At 41.2% G+C, this 20487-nt stretch overlaps 1 protein-coding gene and 1 pseudogene across 4 annotated transcripts in view; one reads left to right on the top strand and one right to left on the bottom strand.

Annotated features, from left to right (window-relative positions):
• The first annotated feature begins 3852 nt into the window (after positions 1-3852).
• Positions 3853-4360, top strand: LOC144374981 (protein-L-histidine N-pros-methyltransferase pseudogene; annotated as a pseudogene).
• A 2896-nt stretch (positions 4361-7256) lies between these two features.
• The window catches only part of LOC110598891 (uncharacterized), a 40494-nt gene continuing 27263 nt past the window's right edge, over positions 7257-20487 (bottom strand). For 2 of the 4 annotated variants that reach the window (XM_078037739.1, XM_078037738.1), the window contains exons 2-5: positions 19403-19496; positions 10492-10618; positions 10234-10291; positions 7257-9521 (exon numbers count right to left, since the gene is read on the bottom strand). In XM_078037739.1, the coding sequence (XP_077893865.1) occupies positions 7436-9521; positions 10234-10291; positions 10492-10543 (2196 nt within the window). In that variant the 5' untranslated portion in view covers positions 10544-10618; positions 19403-19496 and the 3' untranslated portion in view covers positions 7257-7435. Of the gene's footprint in view, positions 9522-10233; positions 10292-10491; positions 16485-18695; positions 18985-19402; positions 19497-20487 lie in introns of those variants that run through there. The other 2 variants (XM_078037737.1, XM_078037736.1) reach the window with 2 other exon arrangements.

The raw sequence follows: 20487 nt of genomic DNA, 5'->3' as shown, positions 1-20487 counted from the left end.
CTCCTATTGCCAGTATGGAAACCTTTGTACTTCAACACCTTGATATTCACCAGACAGGAGCTATCACCTGGTGCCAGCAAGATGTCAAATTCATAAACTCTGTCTCTGGGAGACTGCCTAAATGAGTCTTTCTCTAAGCCTGACTTGCACAGATTTTACTTATATGTAGAAATTACAGGTTGAGTACAGCAATCCTCTACAGCATCCCCAAACCAAAACATTCTTTATAAAACAGCTGCCTAACAACCAGACTTACCAACCTCTAAAAGGACAGTATCCCCAAATACATCTGTATGTGGGTCTCCTGCTTTCCAGTGCTCTACAGCTGCTCACTGTTGACACTAATTCTGCAGCTGTTCTAGTTATTGGGTGGTACTGAGAAACTGATGTGACTCCATTTTTGAGAAACCAGCCTCTACCTTAGAGCAAAGCCTGTCCAAGGAAGGGGGCGTGACCTTTATCCTTGGAAAAATCCACAGAGCACTCCTAGGCATATACCCACCCTGTTGAGTTGTTTAAATACAAATAACAAGAGAGATCAGTGGTGCCAGGTGTCCCTGACAGTCAGGCTAGGTAAGGACCCATAGCAACCCCCTAGCAACCACCAATCAGCATGAGACAGGGAAAATACCTGGGATGCCAGATGACCCTCCCAGTAGTTTACGGTGGCTGACAACATGTTGGGAAACCATGCAGTTCAGCACGAACACCCCTCGTAGCTTAAACCAATCAGTTCAAACGAATCCCCCTCTTGTACTAACCAATCACCCTTACCCAACTTGTTCCCGCCAGTGAAGGTGCTAATCATGTTTTAGAGTTGTTTTATGATTTTCCCGCAGTGTGTTATGATTTGCTAAGAGATGCTATGCTATATGTAGGGTCCCTGCCCTCCCCAAAGAGTGTATAAAACTGCTGCAAACCCTGGGCTCAGGGGCCTCTCAGCATCACCAGTTGCTGTGTGCGCGGAGGACCAAGCTAGCTCGCAATAAACACCTCTTTGCTGCTTACATCCATCTTGGTCTCTGGTGGTCACCTGGGGGTCCCGAACTCGAGCATAACAGTACAAGATCCTACCTGGGAAGAAAAGAGGCTTGGACATAATGCTCTCTGTTCCAGAAAAATTCAGAGTCAAATTGGTATGAAAAGAGGTCTTATTCAAAGTCAGCTTTGAAGGAAAATGAAAGGCTCTTCACTGTTTTGAAAGTTTCATCGCGGTAGCGCGCTCGCCTGGCATGCGTGCGGCCCGGGTTCGATCCTCAGCACCACATACAAACAAAGATGTTGTGTCTGCTGAAAACTAAAAAATAAATATTAAAAATTCTCTCTCTCTCTGCCGCTCTCTCTCTCACTCTCTCTTTAAAAAAAAAAAAGAGGCAGTGTGCATTAGGACAAAAGTTCACAGGTTTCCCTTCATAGTCATAAGTCCAAAAGAATTTCACGGGTTGGGTTGTGACTCCTTTGTATCCAGGAACCATCCTTATCACATCAAAAGGAGCTGGCACTTCCTGGGGCTAGCATGTGTATCTCCCCTAACATGGAGAAGGGAAGGTGCTTCAAAATACAATGTATTTCATACTGAGCACCAGGAGATTGGTCAGGAATAGTGGAAGGCAGCTACCCAGTGGCACTAAGGGGAACTTTACTGCTCTCCCTTGGCAGGCTAAAGTCTGACCTCAGCTTGGAATCCTTAGGAGGCAAGAAGAACACTAAGATACTTCATACACATTTATAAACTTTCTCTGAGAAAGCAAAGATGCCTGTCAACTCCAACTTATTTTCATGTGAACAAACATGGAACCAATCAATCAAAGTGTATAGCCCCTTTTGCATCTATTCCAGCATTTCCCATGTACTCTCATTCCTTTGTGCAACCTGGTAATCAGTGCCTGGGGACTGACATGTGGTTTACAGTTTTGAAGCTGTCTCCAGACCCCATCCTCACTAAGCCAAGCACTCCACTCCATAGCTGCATCTTAAGCATGCCAGGAACACATTTCCCTTTAAGACTTTTATCTGGCTCCAGGTTGCACCCTCCTAAGCCCCTCTCACACCTCTCCATTTAGTTATCCATTTTAAGAGCTAAGGAAAGGGCCAAGGATGTGGTTCAGTGATAGAGCGCTTGCCTAGCATGAATGAGGCACTGGGTTCGATCCCTGGCACCAAATAAAAATAAACAAATAAAATAAAGGTATTGTGTCCATCTACAACTAAAATAAATAAATAAAATAAATAGTTAAAAAAAGAGAGAGCTAAGGAAAATATTAAAGGTCTTCCCTGTCCGTTTGCCTGCCTGACTCACGCATCCTTAATGGAACATCTAAGGAATGCTGACTTCTCATGGGCTTGGCTCACTCACAAGAATTTAAGAGTCATTCACCTATCTCAAGTCTCCCACTTCCTTCCTTTGGAAATCTGGCCAGTCTTTGTGGGGGTTAAAGTGTCCTTGAGGGGATCGCTAGGTCATGCAGGTTGTTAGAATGGAGGTTTCTTTGTTCTAACTTGCATTTAAGGAGTCCCACTGGGCATGAGACTTTGGAATCTCACCTGTGGAGAGGACACTCTGCCTGGGACTTCCCAGTTGGGACCCTGAAAGGCTGCCCCAGGACTCTCCACCTACATGACTGGGGAGCTACATGATATTGAAGTTGATACCAGTCTCAGAGATCAGGAACAGGTCCTTGTTCCCCGGTGTTGAAAAATAAATACCTGGGCTGGGGATGTGACACAAGTGGTAGCGCGCTCACCTGGCATGCGTGGGGTTCAATCCTCAGCACCACATAAAAATAAAATAAAGATATTGTGTCTACCTAAAATTAAAAAATAAATATTAAAAAAAGGAAATTAAATACTTGAGAAATGCCCAGGCAAGTGTAGAAAGCAAATTTTATTTAAGAAATAGCAACAAACTCCTCCAAAGACAAGGGGCCCTGAGCTGGGAGTGTGCAGGAGTGGGAGTGGGTATGCCTTGCTCTTTTATAGATCCCAGAATCATTCACCTTCTCTTTCTTCTCCACATCAGTGCCCAAGGGCAGGAAGGAGCAGGAGTATATTGTGCAGGAAGTGCAAACCCAATCCCATCCTGAAGGTTAGCTGTCAGCAACTCACTGCCTTCTATTTGCTAACCAGTAATCATCCGCCATCATTCATTATCTCCACTGACTGCCAGACCTTTGCCCTCCGCCTCAGTTTGTTGAGGAATGTGACATATCCTGTCCTTGGACTGGGCAGGACTGCAGGCAGATTGCTATTTGGCAAAGAAAGCATGTGGGGTGTCAGTATAGTGGGCTCATTTTATAGAATTAACCTTGTGTTCTCACCATCCTCACCTATTTGTCCCTTTACAGTGTTTTCCCCAATCTAGTGATGTATTTTCTTCTCTTTCTCTCCTGCCTATCACTTTGGCTTTTGCTTCCATATTTTTACTGAAATAAATGCTATCTAATATTGTATAAAGAGTGTCTTTATTGTCTGTTGAACCCAACCTACCAAATCCAGCAGCTGCACACATGTAACGCTTTAATGGTCTCACAGAATTAGATGGTGATATTTTGAGTGAGTACTAATGACATTTTGTGTCTTGTGATTTTTCAAAACCTGCCCAGTCACCTTTTTATTGAAGGCACATGGAAAACTACATTCTTGGGGTAGTCTAGGGTATCTGACCCCAAACCTTCTAAGACTCTTAGAATCTTTGAAATGAAAATACTTTCTTTTGCATGCGACAGAGAGGCCATGTGAATGACTCCAGGCTGTCTTCGTTCAGGGTCATCAAGGAACAGATCTTCTTAACAACAGCATGGAGAAATCGGGCTGGCTATTTATCCAATCATATCATTCTTTTGTGTCATCCGTTTTGAGCCTGTTGATGTCTGGAACATCTATCAGTGGGTTGCTAGGAAGAGGATCAATGTTTGTATTCCCATCAGATCAGTTTCAGAGACTGCTTAAAATTAATCCAGCCTGGAAAACCCACAGACTTCTTGATTTAGGTGCTGGAGATGGAGAAGTCACAGAAATCATGAGCCCTCATTTTGAAGAAATCTATGCCACTGAACTCCCTGGAACTATGATATGGCAACTTCAGGAGAAGAAATAGAGTGCTTGGAATCAATGAATCAATCAATCAATGAACAGGGGGTTTCAGTATGATGTCACCAGCTGCTGGAATTGCTGGACTGCTGTGATCAGCCCCTGACTTTGTTAGAAGGTATCAGAAGTGTCTTGGAGCCAACTAGAGGAAGAGTCATTCTTGCCCTTGTCCTTCCTTTTCATCCCTATGTGGAAAATGGTGGCAAGTGGGAGAAACCATCAAAAATTTTGGAAATCGGGCTGGGGACGTGGCTCAAGCGGTAGCGCACTCGCCTGGCATGCATGCGGCCCGGGGTTCGATCCTCAGCACCACATACAAATGAAAATGTTGTGTCCGCCGAGAACTAAGAAAAAATAAATAAATGTTAAAATTCTCTCTCTCTCTCTCTGTCCCCCTCTCTCTCTCACTCTCTCTTTAAAAAAAAAAAAAAGAAAGAAAGAACAAGTGAATAGCCTGCCTGAGGTGTTCAGAAAAGCTGGTTTTGTTATCGAAGCTCTCACCAGACTGCCATACCTGTGCAAAGGTGACATGTATAACAACTACTATGTTCTGGATGACTACTTAGTTCTCAAACCAGTACAGACTGGTGGAGGCCAGAGTCTGCAGAATCTGCCCCAGGATCTATCCTTCAGAAGAGGGTTCACAGTTATGTGAAGGGAGGACCTTTGGGGAAAGCCATTCTAAACAGCATGTAGGAATTTAAAAAGCCAAAATACTAATTATTTCTTTGTAGTGTGTAAATCGAATGTTTTTAAAAAACAAAAACCCAACTCTGGATTTTTATCAACTCTTTACTCAGTTAGAGCTGTTCTTCAATGCCGGTCACATTCCAATTATGATGGAAGATATCTTTTATACTTAATTGCAGTTGGGACTCACTCCCAGACAAAGCAATAGTCATGACTTCATGGAGCCAATAAATGGATTGTTTTTAATAAAATGAAGACTGGTAATAAAGTTGTCCACTGAATTCCAAATATTACTTGTAAGGTATAGCCACTGATATTCTTTCATGTTTAGAAACTGTTATTCAAGAAAATGTTTTTAATTGCTGAGAGCCATAGCCAAGTAGGAATGATGCATGGCAATTTCCTTGTCAGCCTACCCAGCGCCCGCTCCTTGAGTTCCTGTTGACTGCTCGCGTATTCAGAGGGTTTTTGGTATGCAGAGCCCCGTGGAGGGTGTGGATTTTCCCAGAATGTGTATGTAGAGTGCCGGTGAGAGAATAAAGAATTGCTGTTTGAATCCACAAGGCTGTGAGTGGCTCGTGATTTTGTGCCCAGCCAGACTGCGGCATTTAATCATGCTAATAAACTTTTTTTGGAGATAAAGAAAAAGAATATAAAGCACAAGATCATGAAACTGACAAGGATCACAGAAGAAGTGGCATTTTCCCTAGACGATTTTGAAGGACAAAGAGATTCCCAGGCAGGTTTTCTTTTTTCTTCTTCTTTTGGCACTGGGTATAGAACCCAGAGACACTTTACCATTGAGATTCTTTTTAGACAGAATCTCACTAAGTTACTTATGGCCTTATAAGTTGCTGAGACTGACCCTGAACTTGGGATCCTACTACCTCAGCATCCTGAGTTGCTGGAATTACAGATGTGTACCACCACAACCACCCCAAGCAGTGTTAGAACAGCATTCTTGCAGAGGAAACAAAGGCACAGGATGTACTAAGCATGGAGAGAGGGAAATCTGGAAATTCGGCTCTTTATGTATTCATGTGCTATCGTTCCTCATATTTCATTGTCCTTGTACTTAAACCAACTTAGACTCTTTATCAAAATAAAATAAATGGAGCTGGGGATGCAGCACAACAGTAGAGCACTTACTTAGAAAGTGTGAGGCTCCGGGTTCAATGCCCAGAACTGTAAAAGAAAGGAAAAGGTCTCTTTGAGTCCTGAACTAGTCTGCAGGCCTGACACAGCAATTTGATTTTCTTGGACTTAGCTGTAAGAAATGTTGTAGAGGGCTGGGGTCGTGGCTCAGCAGCAGAGTGCTCGCTTAGCACGTTCGAGGCCCTGGGTTCCCTACTCAGTACCACATAAAAACAAATAAATGAAATAAAGATATGTCTAAAATTAAAAAATAAATATAAAAAAAAGAAATGTGGGCTGGGATTGTGGCTCAGCGGTAGAGCACTCGCCTAGCACGGGCGGGACCTGGGTTCGATCCTCAGAACCGCATAAAAATAAAGGCATTGTGTTGTGTCTATCTATACCTAAAAAATAAATATTTTTAAAAAATGTTGTAGAGATGATAACTGTAATTAATTTGATAGGGAAGTCTAGCGTGAATTTCCAATTACAGAGAATCGCTATCCCACTGAAAAAGAATTTCATTCTGGGCTGGGGATGTGGCTCAAGCAGTAGCGCGCTCGCCTTGCATGTGTGCGGCCCGGGTTCGATCCTCAGCACCACATACAAAGATGCTGTGTCCGCCGAGAACTAAAAAATAAATATTAAAAATTCTCTCTCTCTCCCTCCCTCTCTCACTCTGTCTTTAAAAAAAAAAAAAGAAGAATTTCATTCTTCTCAGTTGCTAATCTGTATTACAAAAACATGTACTCATCACAATATTTTCAGTGTTTCCAATAAAAATTTTTCAAAGAAAAAGCTAATGTGTTAATCTATAATTTGTTTGAAACATTTAACAAACACTAAAAATGTATGCACAGAAATCTGATTTGAAAATATACATCTACTGCCATATCATGGGCATGTACAAATATGTAAAAATGAATTTCACCATTATGTGTAATTATGATGCAGCAATAAGATGGAAAAATATGCCATCACAGTGTGAAAAATATAAAATCCATGTAAAAATGTCATTTTTCCCCTGAAAATAAATATACACATGTATACATGTACACATATGTGTATGTATATATATAAATAAGGGGGTACGCATAACCCATCATGTGAGGTCAGTAGGATGTTAGCAACAATGAACAAAGACTCATTCTTCAGTGGCCTGTTAGCCACAAATATTGAAAAACAACATACAAACTAAGACTAATTGCATATTGGAAATAAAATTCAATTTGCTTTTGATCCAACATGGTTCAAAGTGTTAGAGGGCTCACTACCTGATTTGATTAAGAATACACTACCTAGGAAATTCAGATAGTACAGCCTAAACAAAACTTGCACAAGTGTTTCACCTCATTCTTTATTTTGAAGAATACAAATCAGAAACACACAATGCAGAGATCTACTTTAAAAATGAATACACACACACACACACACACACACACACACACAGGGTTTCTCTCCAGTGTGCATTCTGTCATGTATTTTAAGGGTGGAGGAATAACTGGAGGCTTTCCTGCACTGCTCACATGCATGTTTTCATGTCACTGTGAATTCTTCGATGTTGTCTAAGGGTATGGGGATCACTGTAGGATTTGCCACATTGCTTGCACACGTAGGGTCTTTCTGCAGTGTGACTTACTTCATGTCTTCTGACTAAATAGGAGTGAATGAAAGCTTTTCCACAATGTTTGCAGGCATAGATTTTCTCTCCAGTATGAATTCGTTCATGTATTCTAACGGAGCTGGAAGAACTAAAGCCTTTTCCACATTGCTTACATATGTAAGGTTTGTCTCTAGTGTGAATTTTTTCATGTTTTCTCATTGCATTGGAATGACTGAAAGCTTTCCCACATTGTTCACATGTATAAGGTTTCTCTCCACTGTGAATTCGCTCATGTATTCTAACAGAGCTGGAAGAACTAAAGCCTTTTCCACATTGTTCACATGAATAAGGTTTCTCTCCACTGTGAATTCGTTCATGTATTCTAACAGAGCTGGAAGAACTAAAGCCTTTTCCACATTGCTTACATATGAAGGGTTTTTCTCCAGTGTGAGTTTTTTCATGTCTTCTGATAGCATAGGAATGAGTGAAAGCTTTCCCACATTGTTCACATGTATAGGGCTTCTCTCCACTGTGAATCAGTTCATGCATGTGAAGGGAACTGAGAAATGGAAAACCTTTCCCACACTGATTACATGTATAGGGTTTCTGTTCACTGTGATTTCGTTCATGTTTAATAATGGAGCTGGAGGAAAGAAAGCCTTTTCCACATTGCTTACATATGTAAGGTTTGTCTCTAGTGTGAATTTTTTCATGTTTTCTCATTGCGTTGGAATGACTGAAAGCTTTCCCACATTGTTCACGTGTATAAGGTTTCTCTCCACTGTGAATTCGCTCATGTATTCTAACAGAGCTGGAAGAACTAAAGCCTTTTCCACATTGTTCACAAGCATAGGGCTTCTCTCCACTGTGAATTCGTTCATGTATTCTAACGGAGCTGGAAGAACTAAAGCCTTTTCCACATTGCTTACATACAAAGGGTTTTTCTCCAGTGTGAGTTTTTTCATGTCTTCTGATGGCATAGGAATGAGTGAAAGCTTTCCCACATTGTTCACAGGTATAGGGCTTCTCTCCACTGTGAATTAGTTCATGCATGTGAAGGGAACTGAGAAATGGAAAACCTTTCCCACACTGATTACATGTATAGGGTTTCTCTTCACTGTGATTTCGTTCATGTTTGATAATGGAGCTGGAGGAAAGAAAGCCTTTTCCACATTGCTTACATACATAGGGTTTCTGTCCATTGTGTGTTATCTCATGTATTTGAAGGGATCTATGTAAATGAAAAGCTTTCCCACATTGTTTACATGTATAGGGTTTCTCTCCACTATGAATTAGTTCATGTTTTTTCATGTATCTAGAAGTACTAAAGCCTTTCCCACATTGCTTACACACATAGGATTTCTCTCTGTTGTGAATTTGTTCATGTACTTTCATGCGGCTTGAAGAACTAAAGCCTTTTCCGCATTGCTTACACACATAGGGTTTCTTTCCATTGTGATTCTGTTCATGAATTTGAAGGTCATAGTAAAAACGATAGGCTTTTCCGCACTGTTTGCAATTGTATGGTTTCTCTCCACTGTGAATTCGTTCATGAATTTTAATGTAGCTGGAAGAACGAAAGGCTTTTCCACAGTGCTTACACACATGGGGTTTCTCACTTATGTGATTTCTTTCATGTCTTTTAAGAGATTTGAGACAACGCAAGGCTTTTCCACAGTGCTTACACACATTGGGTTTCTCTCCTGTGTGAGTTCTTTCATGCTTCTGAAAATGCTGGGGATCATGCAAGGCTTTCCCATCTTCCTTATATTCATATGGCTTCTCTCCATGTTCCTGATACTCATGTGCTCTGTGTCCAGTGTGAGCTGTCAGGGGCACAACTAGGGATGGATCAGCAATGGTGACTTCTCCACACACATGATGTTCACTTGGTTTTACTCCAGAAGGACGTATCTTGTTTTCAAGAGGATCTATGATGTGGCTGAGGACCTCTCCACATTGACCATCTTTTTTCTGTTCATAGAATCTCTCTAAAACTTGAATTCTGCAAAGAATGAAAATGACGTTACCAAGGATTTATTTATTAATAATTTAGTAGAAGAATTGACTTTGTGCTGTGTAAGCTTTACTACTGTGCTACATCTCAGTCCTTTGAAAAAAAATTTTTTTGAGACAGCCTCTTAGTAAGTTGCTTAGAGCCTCACTAAAGTGCTGAGGCTAGCCTTCCACTTATGATCCTTCTCCCTCAGCCTTCCAAGTTGTTGGGATTAGAGGTATGCACCACCACCAAATTCAGGTTTCTAAATAATCCTGTCAAGTTAAGATTTTATTAACCCTGAAGATGTTTATCACTTGTGAATATAACTGATCACTACTTATGTGAAAAGCATGGGACAAAACTCAGATTGGATTTGTGATATTTGCATATACACAGTAAAACATTTTCAAAATGGGTCCTACCTGAAGGTAATTTCATACATGTCTAATAAATTGTGTATGGAAAACAGTCTGTGTACGATAAACTACCAGAAAGTGTCACTTATGACACCAAGTCTGTTCCAGATGCTGCCTGCACTGGAACATTTTGGATTTTTAACATTCCAATTATGCATGCTCAACCTATATGGACTGTTGTAAGAAAATGGAGATTAAATTAATTTGAACCTTGGCATGTATCATTTCCTTCTTTTTATGATTTTTTATAAGTTACTCCCAGATTTGTGAGGAACATTGCCTTCACTTGTGAGTTCAATTACCTTAGATTTCCCTTGGAACTGCAGTGATCATCGTTGGCCTGATTTTTCCATTGTTTTCCTAAAATGCAGACCCAGAAACATTATGACTTATTTCAACATTACAGAAAAAACTATCGGAGTCTTGCAGATCTGTTATATAATGTCACCATGCTAGTATAGCATGTAGGTTTTCCATATTCCAGATCATGGAACAGAACTCATAAGCAAGTAATAACCGTTCTCTGATTGACAAAGTGAGGGGAAAAATGTCACCCTTACCTATAGTGGTCAGGTTCCAGAAGGTTTCCTGCATCACATCTCTGAAGAGCATCTTCTGGGAAGGATCCAGCAGAGCCCACTCCTCCAGGGAGAAATTCACAGCCACATCCTCAAAAGTCACTGACTCCTAAAACATCCCAGATATTCCCAGAAGGAAGGTGAGACACATAGCACTGGAGATCTGCACTCACTGTGTGAAAATTTCACATGATATTATGTCCTCCCAATACTCCATCACCTGGTGTCACACTCTTACTCTCCAGCCAGGCTCACATAGCAATTCTGGTGCTTAATTGCACCTACTGGTAGAGAAACAGGGAGAACAGGAACACTGGCTGTGCTGCTGGGTCTCTCCAATTCTCTTTGTACCATGGTCTCCAGTACCTCTCACATCAAAGTCCAACATGTACTGCACATAATAACAGTAGCTGTCCTGAGATAGCATATTCTTAGAAATACTTGGGAACAAACTTTGATCTATGTTGCTCTCTGGGAACTACTGTTGGGATGAACTTCACCAGCTTAACTGCAGGAGGGGTTTGGGGTTCCCAAGCAGGTTGTCCCAACAAAATGCAGCCTGTAAGTCCTGTTGGTCCTCTACATGTTTTCAATATTCTGTATGCTTGACAGAGGTTGTCCATCTCATCAGTCCTCAAAACACACTCTGGATGATGAATCTCTAGTGGACTGGTATGTCAGATCGAATTTGAAACCTCTTTTTACAACTCATTATTTAGGGAATCCAGTACATCCTTGGGATTGTACAAAGGGACCACAACTGGAAGCCTGTACCTTAGGTTCTGTATGTCAATCAGAATTAAATAGTAAATAAGACTCATGAATTATAATTCAGTAGAATAATAGGTAATCATTAAAGGTTTGGTTGGAGAATGTCAGAGCAGAATAAAATAAGGGGAAAAGTGTACATGTTCTTAGAAAGATTTCACTGTCACCAAGATGTAACTGGTAAATGAATGTATAAAATTGCAAAATGTCCATAACAAGACTTTTACTAGGACAACCAAAAACAGTTCATGCCTGCTGCAGTGGCATACATGTATAATTCCAGCAACTTGGACTTACCAAGACCCTGTCTTAAATAATTAAAAATAAATGAAATGAATAGATTTTTTTTCAAAGGGTAAGGATATTGCTCAGTGCTTTAGGGCCTGTAGCAATCTTTACCCAAACTGAAGGAAAAAAAAAAAAAGTGGAAAGTAAACAGGAAAAAAACCAGCTTATCAAATCCTCTAGGTGTACTTAATGTCTAACAACATTTAAACTCATTAGAATAAGAAACTGGTCATTTGGCTAATATACATAAAACATTTTGAAGCCACACAATTTGGAAGACTACACTAAGATTACCTAACAGATCTTGAAAAAGAAAAGAACAGTCAGTCATCCCACATGTGGACAGAGAATTGATTCATGACACAGCAGGCGTGGCACAACAGTGGCAGACACCCCATTCTCTCTCTAGTTGAGAGAGGGACAAAAAGTTATCTGGACAGGCAATGTGTTCCCCTCTACTCCAAGGATGAAACACAGATTACACAGTAAAACCAGAAAAACAATACTGGAATAGTTTGAGAAGCCACAAATATCTTTTAAACATAGAAAATAGTGTTTCCAAATTTAAAAAGTAATATTTCCTAAAAAATAAGTGGAACAATTTACATCTACGAAAATAGAGGAAGGTAAAAGACAACAACGTACAAAAATTTTTGCAACACATGGCATGTAAAAGGACAGCGTGCTCCAAGACTTTGTGGCACACACCTGTAATCACAGCTACTTGGGAGGATGAGGCAAGAGGAGCCCAAATTCCAAAGAAGCCTGGGCACATAGGGAGACCCTGTTTCAAAATTAATATGAAAGCGGGGCAAGAACAGTCACACAAATCTGTAATCCCAGCGGCTTGGGAGGCTGAGGCAGGAGGATCGCTAGTTCAAAGACAGCCTCAGCAACTCAGCGAGGCCGTAAGTAACTCAGTGAGACCCTGTCTCTAAATAAAATATAAAATAGGGCTGGGGATGTGGCTCAGTAGTTGACTGCCCCTGAGTTCAATCCCTGATATCCCCACCCCAAAAGAAAAAGGGCTGGAGACGTTATGTTAGGCCAGTGTGAGAGCAGTTGCCTAGCATGTGAAAAGCCTAGGGTTCAGTCCCCACTAACCCCACCATGAACACAGACATAAGATTGATATGCAGAACAAAAATAAATGAATACATTTATTTTGTTTACATACAGTAAACATTTTAACTCAATATAAAACACCAAAAAGAGAGCTGTGTCCTTGTTTGAGGAAAAAGCCAAATACATATAAATATTGAAGATCATAGCAAAACAACCGAGGTTTATACATAAATGGAGGATAAATTGATGCATATCACTGACACTGTAATTTCAAGTTTCGAAGCCATACAATTTGGAAGACAAAGACATTCATTGGGCAAGTGGTGCACTCCTGTAATCCCACTGCGTCAGCAGACTAAGGCAAAAGGTACATAAGTTCAAGGCCAGCCTTGGCAACTCAGCAACACTGAAACTCTAAACAAAACATGAAGAAGGGCTGGGGGTATAGCTCTATGATAAAGCTTAAATCCTCAGTCCCACCAAACAAAAAAGCAACAAACCAAACAAAAAAGACCATAGAGGAAATTGCAGGTTCCAATTAAAACAATTATATGAAACCATCATTATAGGTGTTCCATGGCATACTGGAGCAAAGAGAACAAAGAATCAGTTAAGATGAAGTTAAATGATTGAAATTATACAGTCTGAAGAAGGAAAAGAACAAGAAAAAAATTTAGAGACTGTTTCACCAGTGTATCTCCTTGTCTACCTTTTGGAAAGAAGTTCTTTAGGGAGAAGCAAAAAGATGTAGGAACAGAGATGTAAAACGAACAGAAAGTAGTTTACAAATATGGTATATATTAATCCAACCACATCAATAATCACTTTAAATGTGAATGCTCTACAGATAGAATGGTAGAAAACAAGATCCACCCTTGTATACTTTATGAAAAAAAAAGTTTTACCTATCAAGACATCAGGTCAAGAGTCAAAACTTTTCTTATATATGAGAAATAAATTCAAGAAATCTAGTACTATGAGAAATCATTAGAGAAGTATGTTTACAGTTCCCTCATCCCCACCCCACAAAAAAAATGTATGTGAAGCAATGTATTTGGTAATTAGCTCAATTTAGCCATTCAACAATGGTTAAAGGCTGGGGACATAGGTCAGTTGCTGGAGTGCTTGCTTCACATGCACAAGGCCCCAGGTTCAATGCCTACCATCTCACACATGCACAAAAAAGGCTACATTGTGTGTGTGTGTGTGTGTGTGTGTGCGTGTGTGCGTGTGTGTGTGTGTGTGTGTGTGTTAGAGAGAGATGGAGGAAGGTGGGGAGGGAGAGAGAGAAAGAGAGGCGGGGGGAGAGGTGTTTACATGGGTTGAAACCAGGAACATTCAGTTGTAAGTTACATCCCCAAGCCATTTTTAAATTTTTATTTTGAGACAGGGTCCAAGGTGCATAGGTTGGTCTTGGATTTGCTATCTTCCTCCTACGCCATTCAAGTGGATGGATTACAGGTATGCCCCATGACATCAGATTGAAAGCACCATGTTCGAAATTACAAATAAATTCCATTTTTATCTATTAACAATATATAGATATTTTCAAAATAGATCAATATGAAAACATAGATGAATTAATTATAAAGTTATGCCCATTCTTGTATTGATCCAAAAATAACTTTAAAATTTCTCTTAATGCTGTACTAATCAAGCTGTATCTCAAATAAATAAGGAATAAAGGGATTAAATAATGATAGAACAGTTGATTCTCTAAGAAAACATAACAATCCTTAATATATACACTCCTAAACAGAGCATCAAATCACATGAGGTAAAACATGGAACTGAAGGGAAAATCACAGATCACAATTATACCTTCAGATTTCAACTCATCTCTATCAGCAAGGGACAGATCAAGAAGTCAGAAAATCAGTACTGGAATAGTTGAAATCAACAGCATCAGGCATCAACTAGAGACATCTGCTCAGGTAGAACCACTATGGAGTGCACGTTCTTCTGCCTGTTCCTTTTGTAGTGTTGGAGATTGAATCCAAGGCTTTGCAAATACTAGCTATGTGTGTCTACCACTAAGCCACATCCCAAGCCTCAGTACAAATTCTTGTCAAGATCACACTATAGCGGGAAATGAGGTTCAGGACACTGAGATCTGGAAGCAATACATTGTTCCTGTTGCCACAGCCCAGAGGGATAATTCCCAAAGTCTGAGCCCTGAGCACAACAGGGCTTTTACTTTTTACATAAGTACATTTGGGGCACATTAAGGCAGGGGATTTGGTGCAATCCTTCTGGAAGGTGCATTCTACATTTTTTATATGGATGCAAGCTTGTCAATATCCCAGGGACTCTCAGCTCTTACTGCTTAGGGACTTTTACTGCATTAAACCTAAAATAGGATTGTTCTGTCCCTGTTGCTTGGTTTACTGCTTTAGTTACTGAAGTTATGATTTACAGGTACCTGTTGGCCACCTCAAGCCTCTAGGTTTAAATGTCAGTAAGACAGTTTCTGTGTGTCCACAGGCAAAACCACAGCCTGTCAGCTCCTAAACTGCCAAAGTTCCCATACTGCTCCACCACAATACAGAATCTTTACCAACATGGACCATGTTACAAGACATACCTTAACAAACCAAAGGAACACAAATTGTGGAGAATGGCCAAGCCCTGGTCATTTCTTATCCTGTGTGGTTGGCAAAAGCCAAGCCTGGGAAACATTTCTTGCCAAAACGCATGGATGTGAATAGCCTTGAACTTGGCTCTGATGCTAACAGTTACCAAATGTTCCAGTACAGTGCGTTTTCTGGGCACAGCAGGATAGCTGCAAAGAGTTTCTAGCTTATAACTTTATAGTGCACAAAGAAGCCTCTTAATAGCTCATAAGCCTTGAACAATTTACAGTGCCCTGATAAAGCTAAACTTCCTGATTAGAAAACCCTACATAATCAACTTGCCAAGCTACTTCTGGGTCACTGTTCCACTATCAGAAGGCAGTGTCCAACCTGGCCCCAGCTGTGCTTAAAAATGCCTCTGTTCTCTTTGTTTCTGGGTTTTTCTCCATCTCCCATTGCCAACTTGAGATCCTTTGTTGATGCTGCATGGGTCTCAGCAAGAAATCAGTTGCTCACTTTCAGACCATACTGAAAAGAAACCAGCCATCAATAGCATAAAATAGCTAGAAAATGTCCAAAAATCACACAATACATAGCTGAATAGTATACACATCAAAGGAATTTAAGTATTTCAAAATATGTGAAAATGAACAAACATGTCTCTTGTGAGATACAGAAAAAGCAGTGCATAGGGAGAAATTTGCAACAATGCTTATATTAGAAAATAAAAAAGACCTCAACTAAACAGTCTGGTGCACCACATTGGATAACTGGCAGAACAAGAGCAAGATAATTTTAAATAAAGCACAGAAAAATAACTTGGAAGAAGTCAAACAATTTCTGGAAAGAAACAATCCAGAAAAACTCACATGAGAAAAGATAAACAATGTAAATAAGGCTCTATGCATTACACAAATTGAAACAATAGCAACTCAAAAACAGGGAGAATCAGGTCCACCTTGTCTTTTGGGCTTATTCTAACATTTAAGAACACCAATCATTACAATGTCTTCCAGGTAAGAGATGCAAAAGTACTACTTCATAATGTATGAGGTCCACAGTGCCAAGAAACAAAATGAGACAGACATTATAAGAAACAACAAAAATAAATGAATAAAGACAAGGAGCATAGTTCAGTGAGAGTGCCCTGAGTTTCAATCCCAGTACAGAGTAGGGGGAGAGAAGACAAACTGCTTCTAAGAATAAAGATGAAAGAATCTTCAAGCTCAGTGGTATAGCATCTTCTTAGCATGTGTGAGGCTCTGGCTTTGATCCCCAGCACTGCATAAATAAATAAATAAGAAAAAAGAAAAAATATTGAACGAATAATGGCAAATTACATCTATCCTTTAACAAACAGAATGATCCAATAAAACCAAATAGGAATTATAAGTAGTTTTTAAAAAATATTTAGTTATTGGGCTAGGATTGTAGCTCACCTGGTAGAGTGCTTGCCTTGCATAAGGGCATGTGTTCAATCCCCAGAACCCCCCTCCAAAAAATAATTTAGTTGTTGATAGACCTTTATTTTATTTATTGAAACGCAGTGCTGAGAATCAAACCCAGTGCTTCAAATATCCTACGCAAGCATCTACATTTGATCCACAACCTATAAGTATTTAAAAACGACCAAACATTTAAAAGTCAACTCATGTAATTGATCACCTCAACCGGCTAAACAACAAAATTCTAAGATCAAATCAATGGGTACAGAGAAAGCATAAGAAATAATAATGATAGGCATTCAGACTGAGAAGAAACAAATAAAAAATGACTCTTCATACATGCCATTATGGCCTACCTACAAAATCCCAAAGAACCAACAAAAACTCTGGGAATTAATACTGGAATGTAGCAACACACACATGAGCTTAATATGCAAAAATCCATTATTTTTCTATATTTCAAGTATAAAAAATCAATTTTAAATTTAAAACAATACTATTTATACAGAACAAGAAGTTGGACAAAGAGATAAACAATTTCACAAAAATTAAGGACACTAAAGAAAAATGCTCAAGGCCAGAGTTAATTAATAAAAGCAACACATATAGTAATGGCTCAAGAGGCTGAGGCAGGAGCATCTCAAGTTCAAAGCCAACCACAGCAACTTAGTGAGAACCTGTCTCAAAATAAAAACAAAAGGGCTGGGGATGCAGCTCAGTGGTGAAGCACCCCTGGGTTCATCCCCAATACAAAAAAAAAAAAAAAAAAAAAGAAGAAGGTTTGTTGCTGGGGATATGGCTCAGAGTTTAATGAGGTTGCCAGTATCAAACAAGACAGACAAACAACAACAAGATAACAAAGAAGGCTGACAGAAGGGTGAACCATTCTCAGATGTATAATTAGGTTGCCACCCTCCATCCTCCCTTAATCTAGGGAAACAGGCCAGAGACCTCCCACCCGGGAAACCCTTACCATAATTAAGCAGAAACCCCCACCATATATACAACATATGATTCCTATTCTTCTCAGAAAGCCTTTCACACAGGATGTTAGCAAAAACAAACAACAACAAACAAACAAACCCACACAAACCAAACAAAACCAAAAAAACTTCTGCATAGAGGCATAGAGCAGCACTGTGGTGGTAGTTTCCTCTTTTTGGAAATTGTAGGTTTGCAAATTAAAAAAAAAAATTGTGAAACCTCTAGTCTCAAAAAATGGAACAAAAAAGCACTTGTCCTGTAAACCTTCAAACCCCTCCTCTCAGGGGGACAAAGTCAAGAACTCCAGACTCTGCCGCCCACAGAGTGCTTCAGGCAACGGCCTCTCTGGGCCCCGCAGTCAATAAACCTGCTTCCCGAAAATTCCTACGGATTCCCGGGTGCCCAACCTCCCCCGTCCTCCATCACTAGCGCCTTCTTGGCACCCCGCTTGCTCCCCTCTAGAAAGAGAAGTCCTTTCTGCCACCCACTGAGGGGTCTGCAGCCCTCACAGCGGGGCTCCCTGCTCTGCGGTTCTCTTAAATGCAGCTGTGCCTCCCTCGATCCGCATTTTCTAAATCAACGTCCAGCGGCGCTGATTTCCAGTCAGGGGGCCCCGGCAGAAGGGTCTGCAGCTCTGTCCGCCTCCTGCCCCCACAAGCCCGGGGCTGAGGGTCAGTCGCGGATTTGGGAACCGGCTTCCCCAGTTTTACTCAATTACTTTATTTAATTACTTAATTTACTCAATTACTTCGGAGTAACCGGGGACCCGAGGAGCAGGGGGGCTGGGACGCGCACACGTCCCTCCCAGGCCCTGCCCCACCCGCGGCGGGAGTCTCCCCGCGACCCTCCCGCCGCCACCGCAGAGGGGGAGACGCGGGCTGCGGGGCCGCGCTGCCCACAGACCGCTCCGGCCGGCAAAGCGCCGCGCAGGACCCGGGCCCGGCCGGACTCCGACCGCAGTCGCCGCAGCTGCCGCCGGAGGCCCGGGTCCCTCCACAGCGACTCATCTGTCCCCTTCACCGAGACCCGCTCCCCTTGCGGGAAGGGCGCCCTCCACACTCACAATTCCCCGCCTTCTAAGGTTCCCGGGGAGATGTCACAGCGAGGAGGCTGGGCCACTTAGAAGTTCTCCTCACAAGACCCGCTGGACACTCTATGGCGAACTCTAGAAGAAGCTCCACAAAAGTGGAAGGCTTCCATCTATCTTCCAGCTGCGGTGCTGATTGGACAGTTCCTGCGGCCCCACCCCATGTCTCTGATTGGCTAGTGATCCAGGCCCCGCCCCTGAATCTTGAGTGACAGCAGGATAGAACCTCTACCTGGATGAAAGGAACCCAAGAGATGGTTTCCAGCTCTTCCCAGCCCCAGCAACTTCCCAGGGCCTGGACCTGACCTAACGTGAGGGATAAAATTGCATGTATACATTTAGATCCAACCTCCCAGATCTGGGAACACCTGAATATGGTAAATGATATGTAATAAAACTTTATAAAAGAGCATTTTAAATGTAACCATATAAGATATTAATAGTATTAAATAATATTAATTGTTATTTATAATTAAATTAAATTCATTGTAGAATTGAAAAATTGGGATTTAATTGTTTAAGCAAAATTCAATCCTGGACTTTCAAAACTGGTGTTGTCTTCTCACTGTATTATTGGGCTCTTCCTGTTTTTGCTCCTGTAATTGAGGGAACAAGTGTACTTAGGCAGTTCCAGAGGCAATAGCCATGAGATAAGACCCCCACCTCAGAAAAGGACATCTTACCAGGAGCGGTGGCACACGCCTCAATCCCAGCAGCTCTGGAAGCTGAAGCAGGAGGATTGCAAGTTCAAGCCACCTTCATCAACTTAGCAAGAACCTGTCTCAAAATAAAAACAGAAAGAAAGGGCTGCAGAGGTGGCTCAGTGGTTAAGCATCGCAGGGTTCAATCTCTGGAACCAAAAAAGAAAAGGTCATCTACTCAGATTGCCAGGACATAATGGAACAGAAGGGAGTGAGGCAGTGCCTCGTATTGTCAGAGGTCTGACATTTGGGATGAGACAGCTGGCTTCACAGCCAAGGCTTTCATATGCCTTTGCTGTCTATCTACCCATTTTCACCTAAAAATATAAAAAAATACCTAGAGGGAAGTACAATTATTCAATTCAGGGGGCAATGGAGCTGTATGGAAGCAACGTTCTACAAAGGAATCAAGAGGGAATAGGAAGAAACATTTGAACTCAGAAACCAGCCTGCTCCACATGAGGCTATAAGAAAAGCCTAGACTCAGAAGATTTAAAATATTTCTGTAAAGAAAAACAAAAAGAGACAGAAGCAAGGTGCAGGGGCAGAGTAAAAAGGCTGCTCATCTGAGCTTCCAGCTTTACTTATATCCATAGGTTACATTAAGTCATTGGCATTATTAGAGCCTATTGCTCAGTCTATAAAGTTATAGTTATTTGGGCAGGTTTAGGCACAGTGACACATTGGTGTTGTCTAAGAGAGTTCCTCTATTCCCAAAGCTGAGTGTCTGAGATCAAGGCCAAGGCTGATAAGACTCTAGCATAGAGCCTCCTCATGAAGGACATTACCAGAGCAGCTAGACATTAAGCATGTATTAGTCAATTTACTAGTTCCAGGGAGAAACTGCAGAATAGTCCAGGTGTGGAAAAACAGGGCGCCTGTTACCCTCTGGGAGTTTGCTTACCAGAGGAATGCTGCCTTGTACATTTTCACAGCCAGAATCCTTACATATACCCAAGCTTGAGGGCCAGAATGACAGCTTGCTGAATCCAAGTTTTTGGAGAGGGACACTCCTGGGTGCTGACACAGGATGCTTAAGGAGTTCACACCAGGAGTCACCATGCCGG

The sequence above is a fragment of the Ictidomys tridecemlineatus genome, chromosome 2 (genome assembly GCF_052094955.1).
Source record: "Ictidomys tridecemlineatus isolate mIctTri1 chromosome 2, mIctTri1.hap1, whole genome shotgun sequence".
In the NCBI taxonomy this organism is placed as follows: Eukaryota; Metazoa; Chordata; class Mammalia; order Rodentia; family Sciuridae; genus Ictidomys; species Ictidomys tridecemlineatus.
The sequence above is the reverse complement of the archived record's forward strand: the minus strand, read 5'-3'. Positions and strand labels throughout refer to the sequence as shown.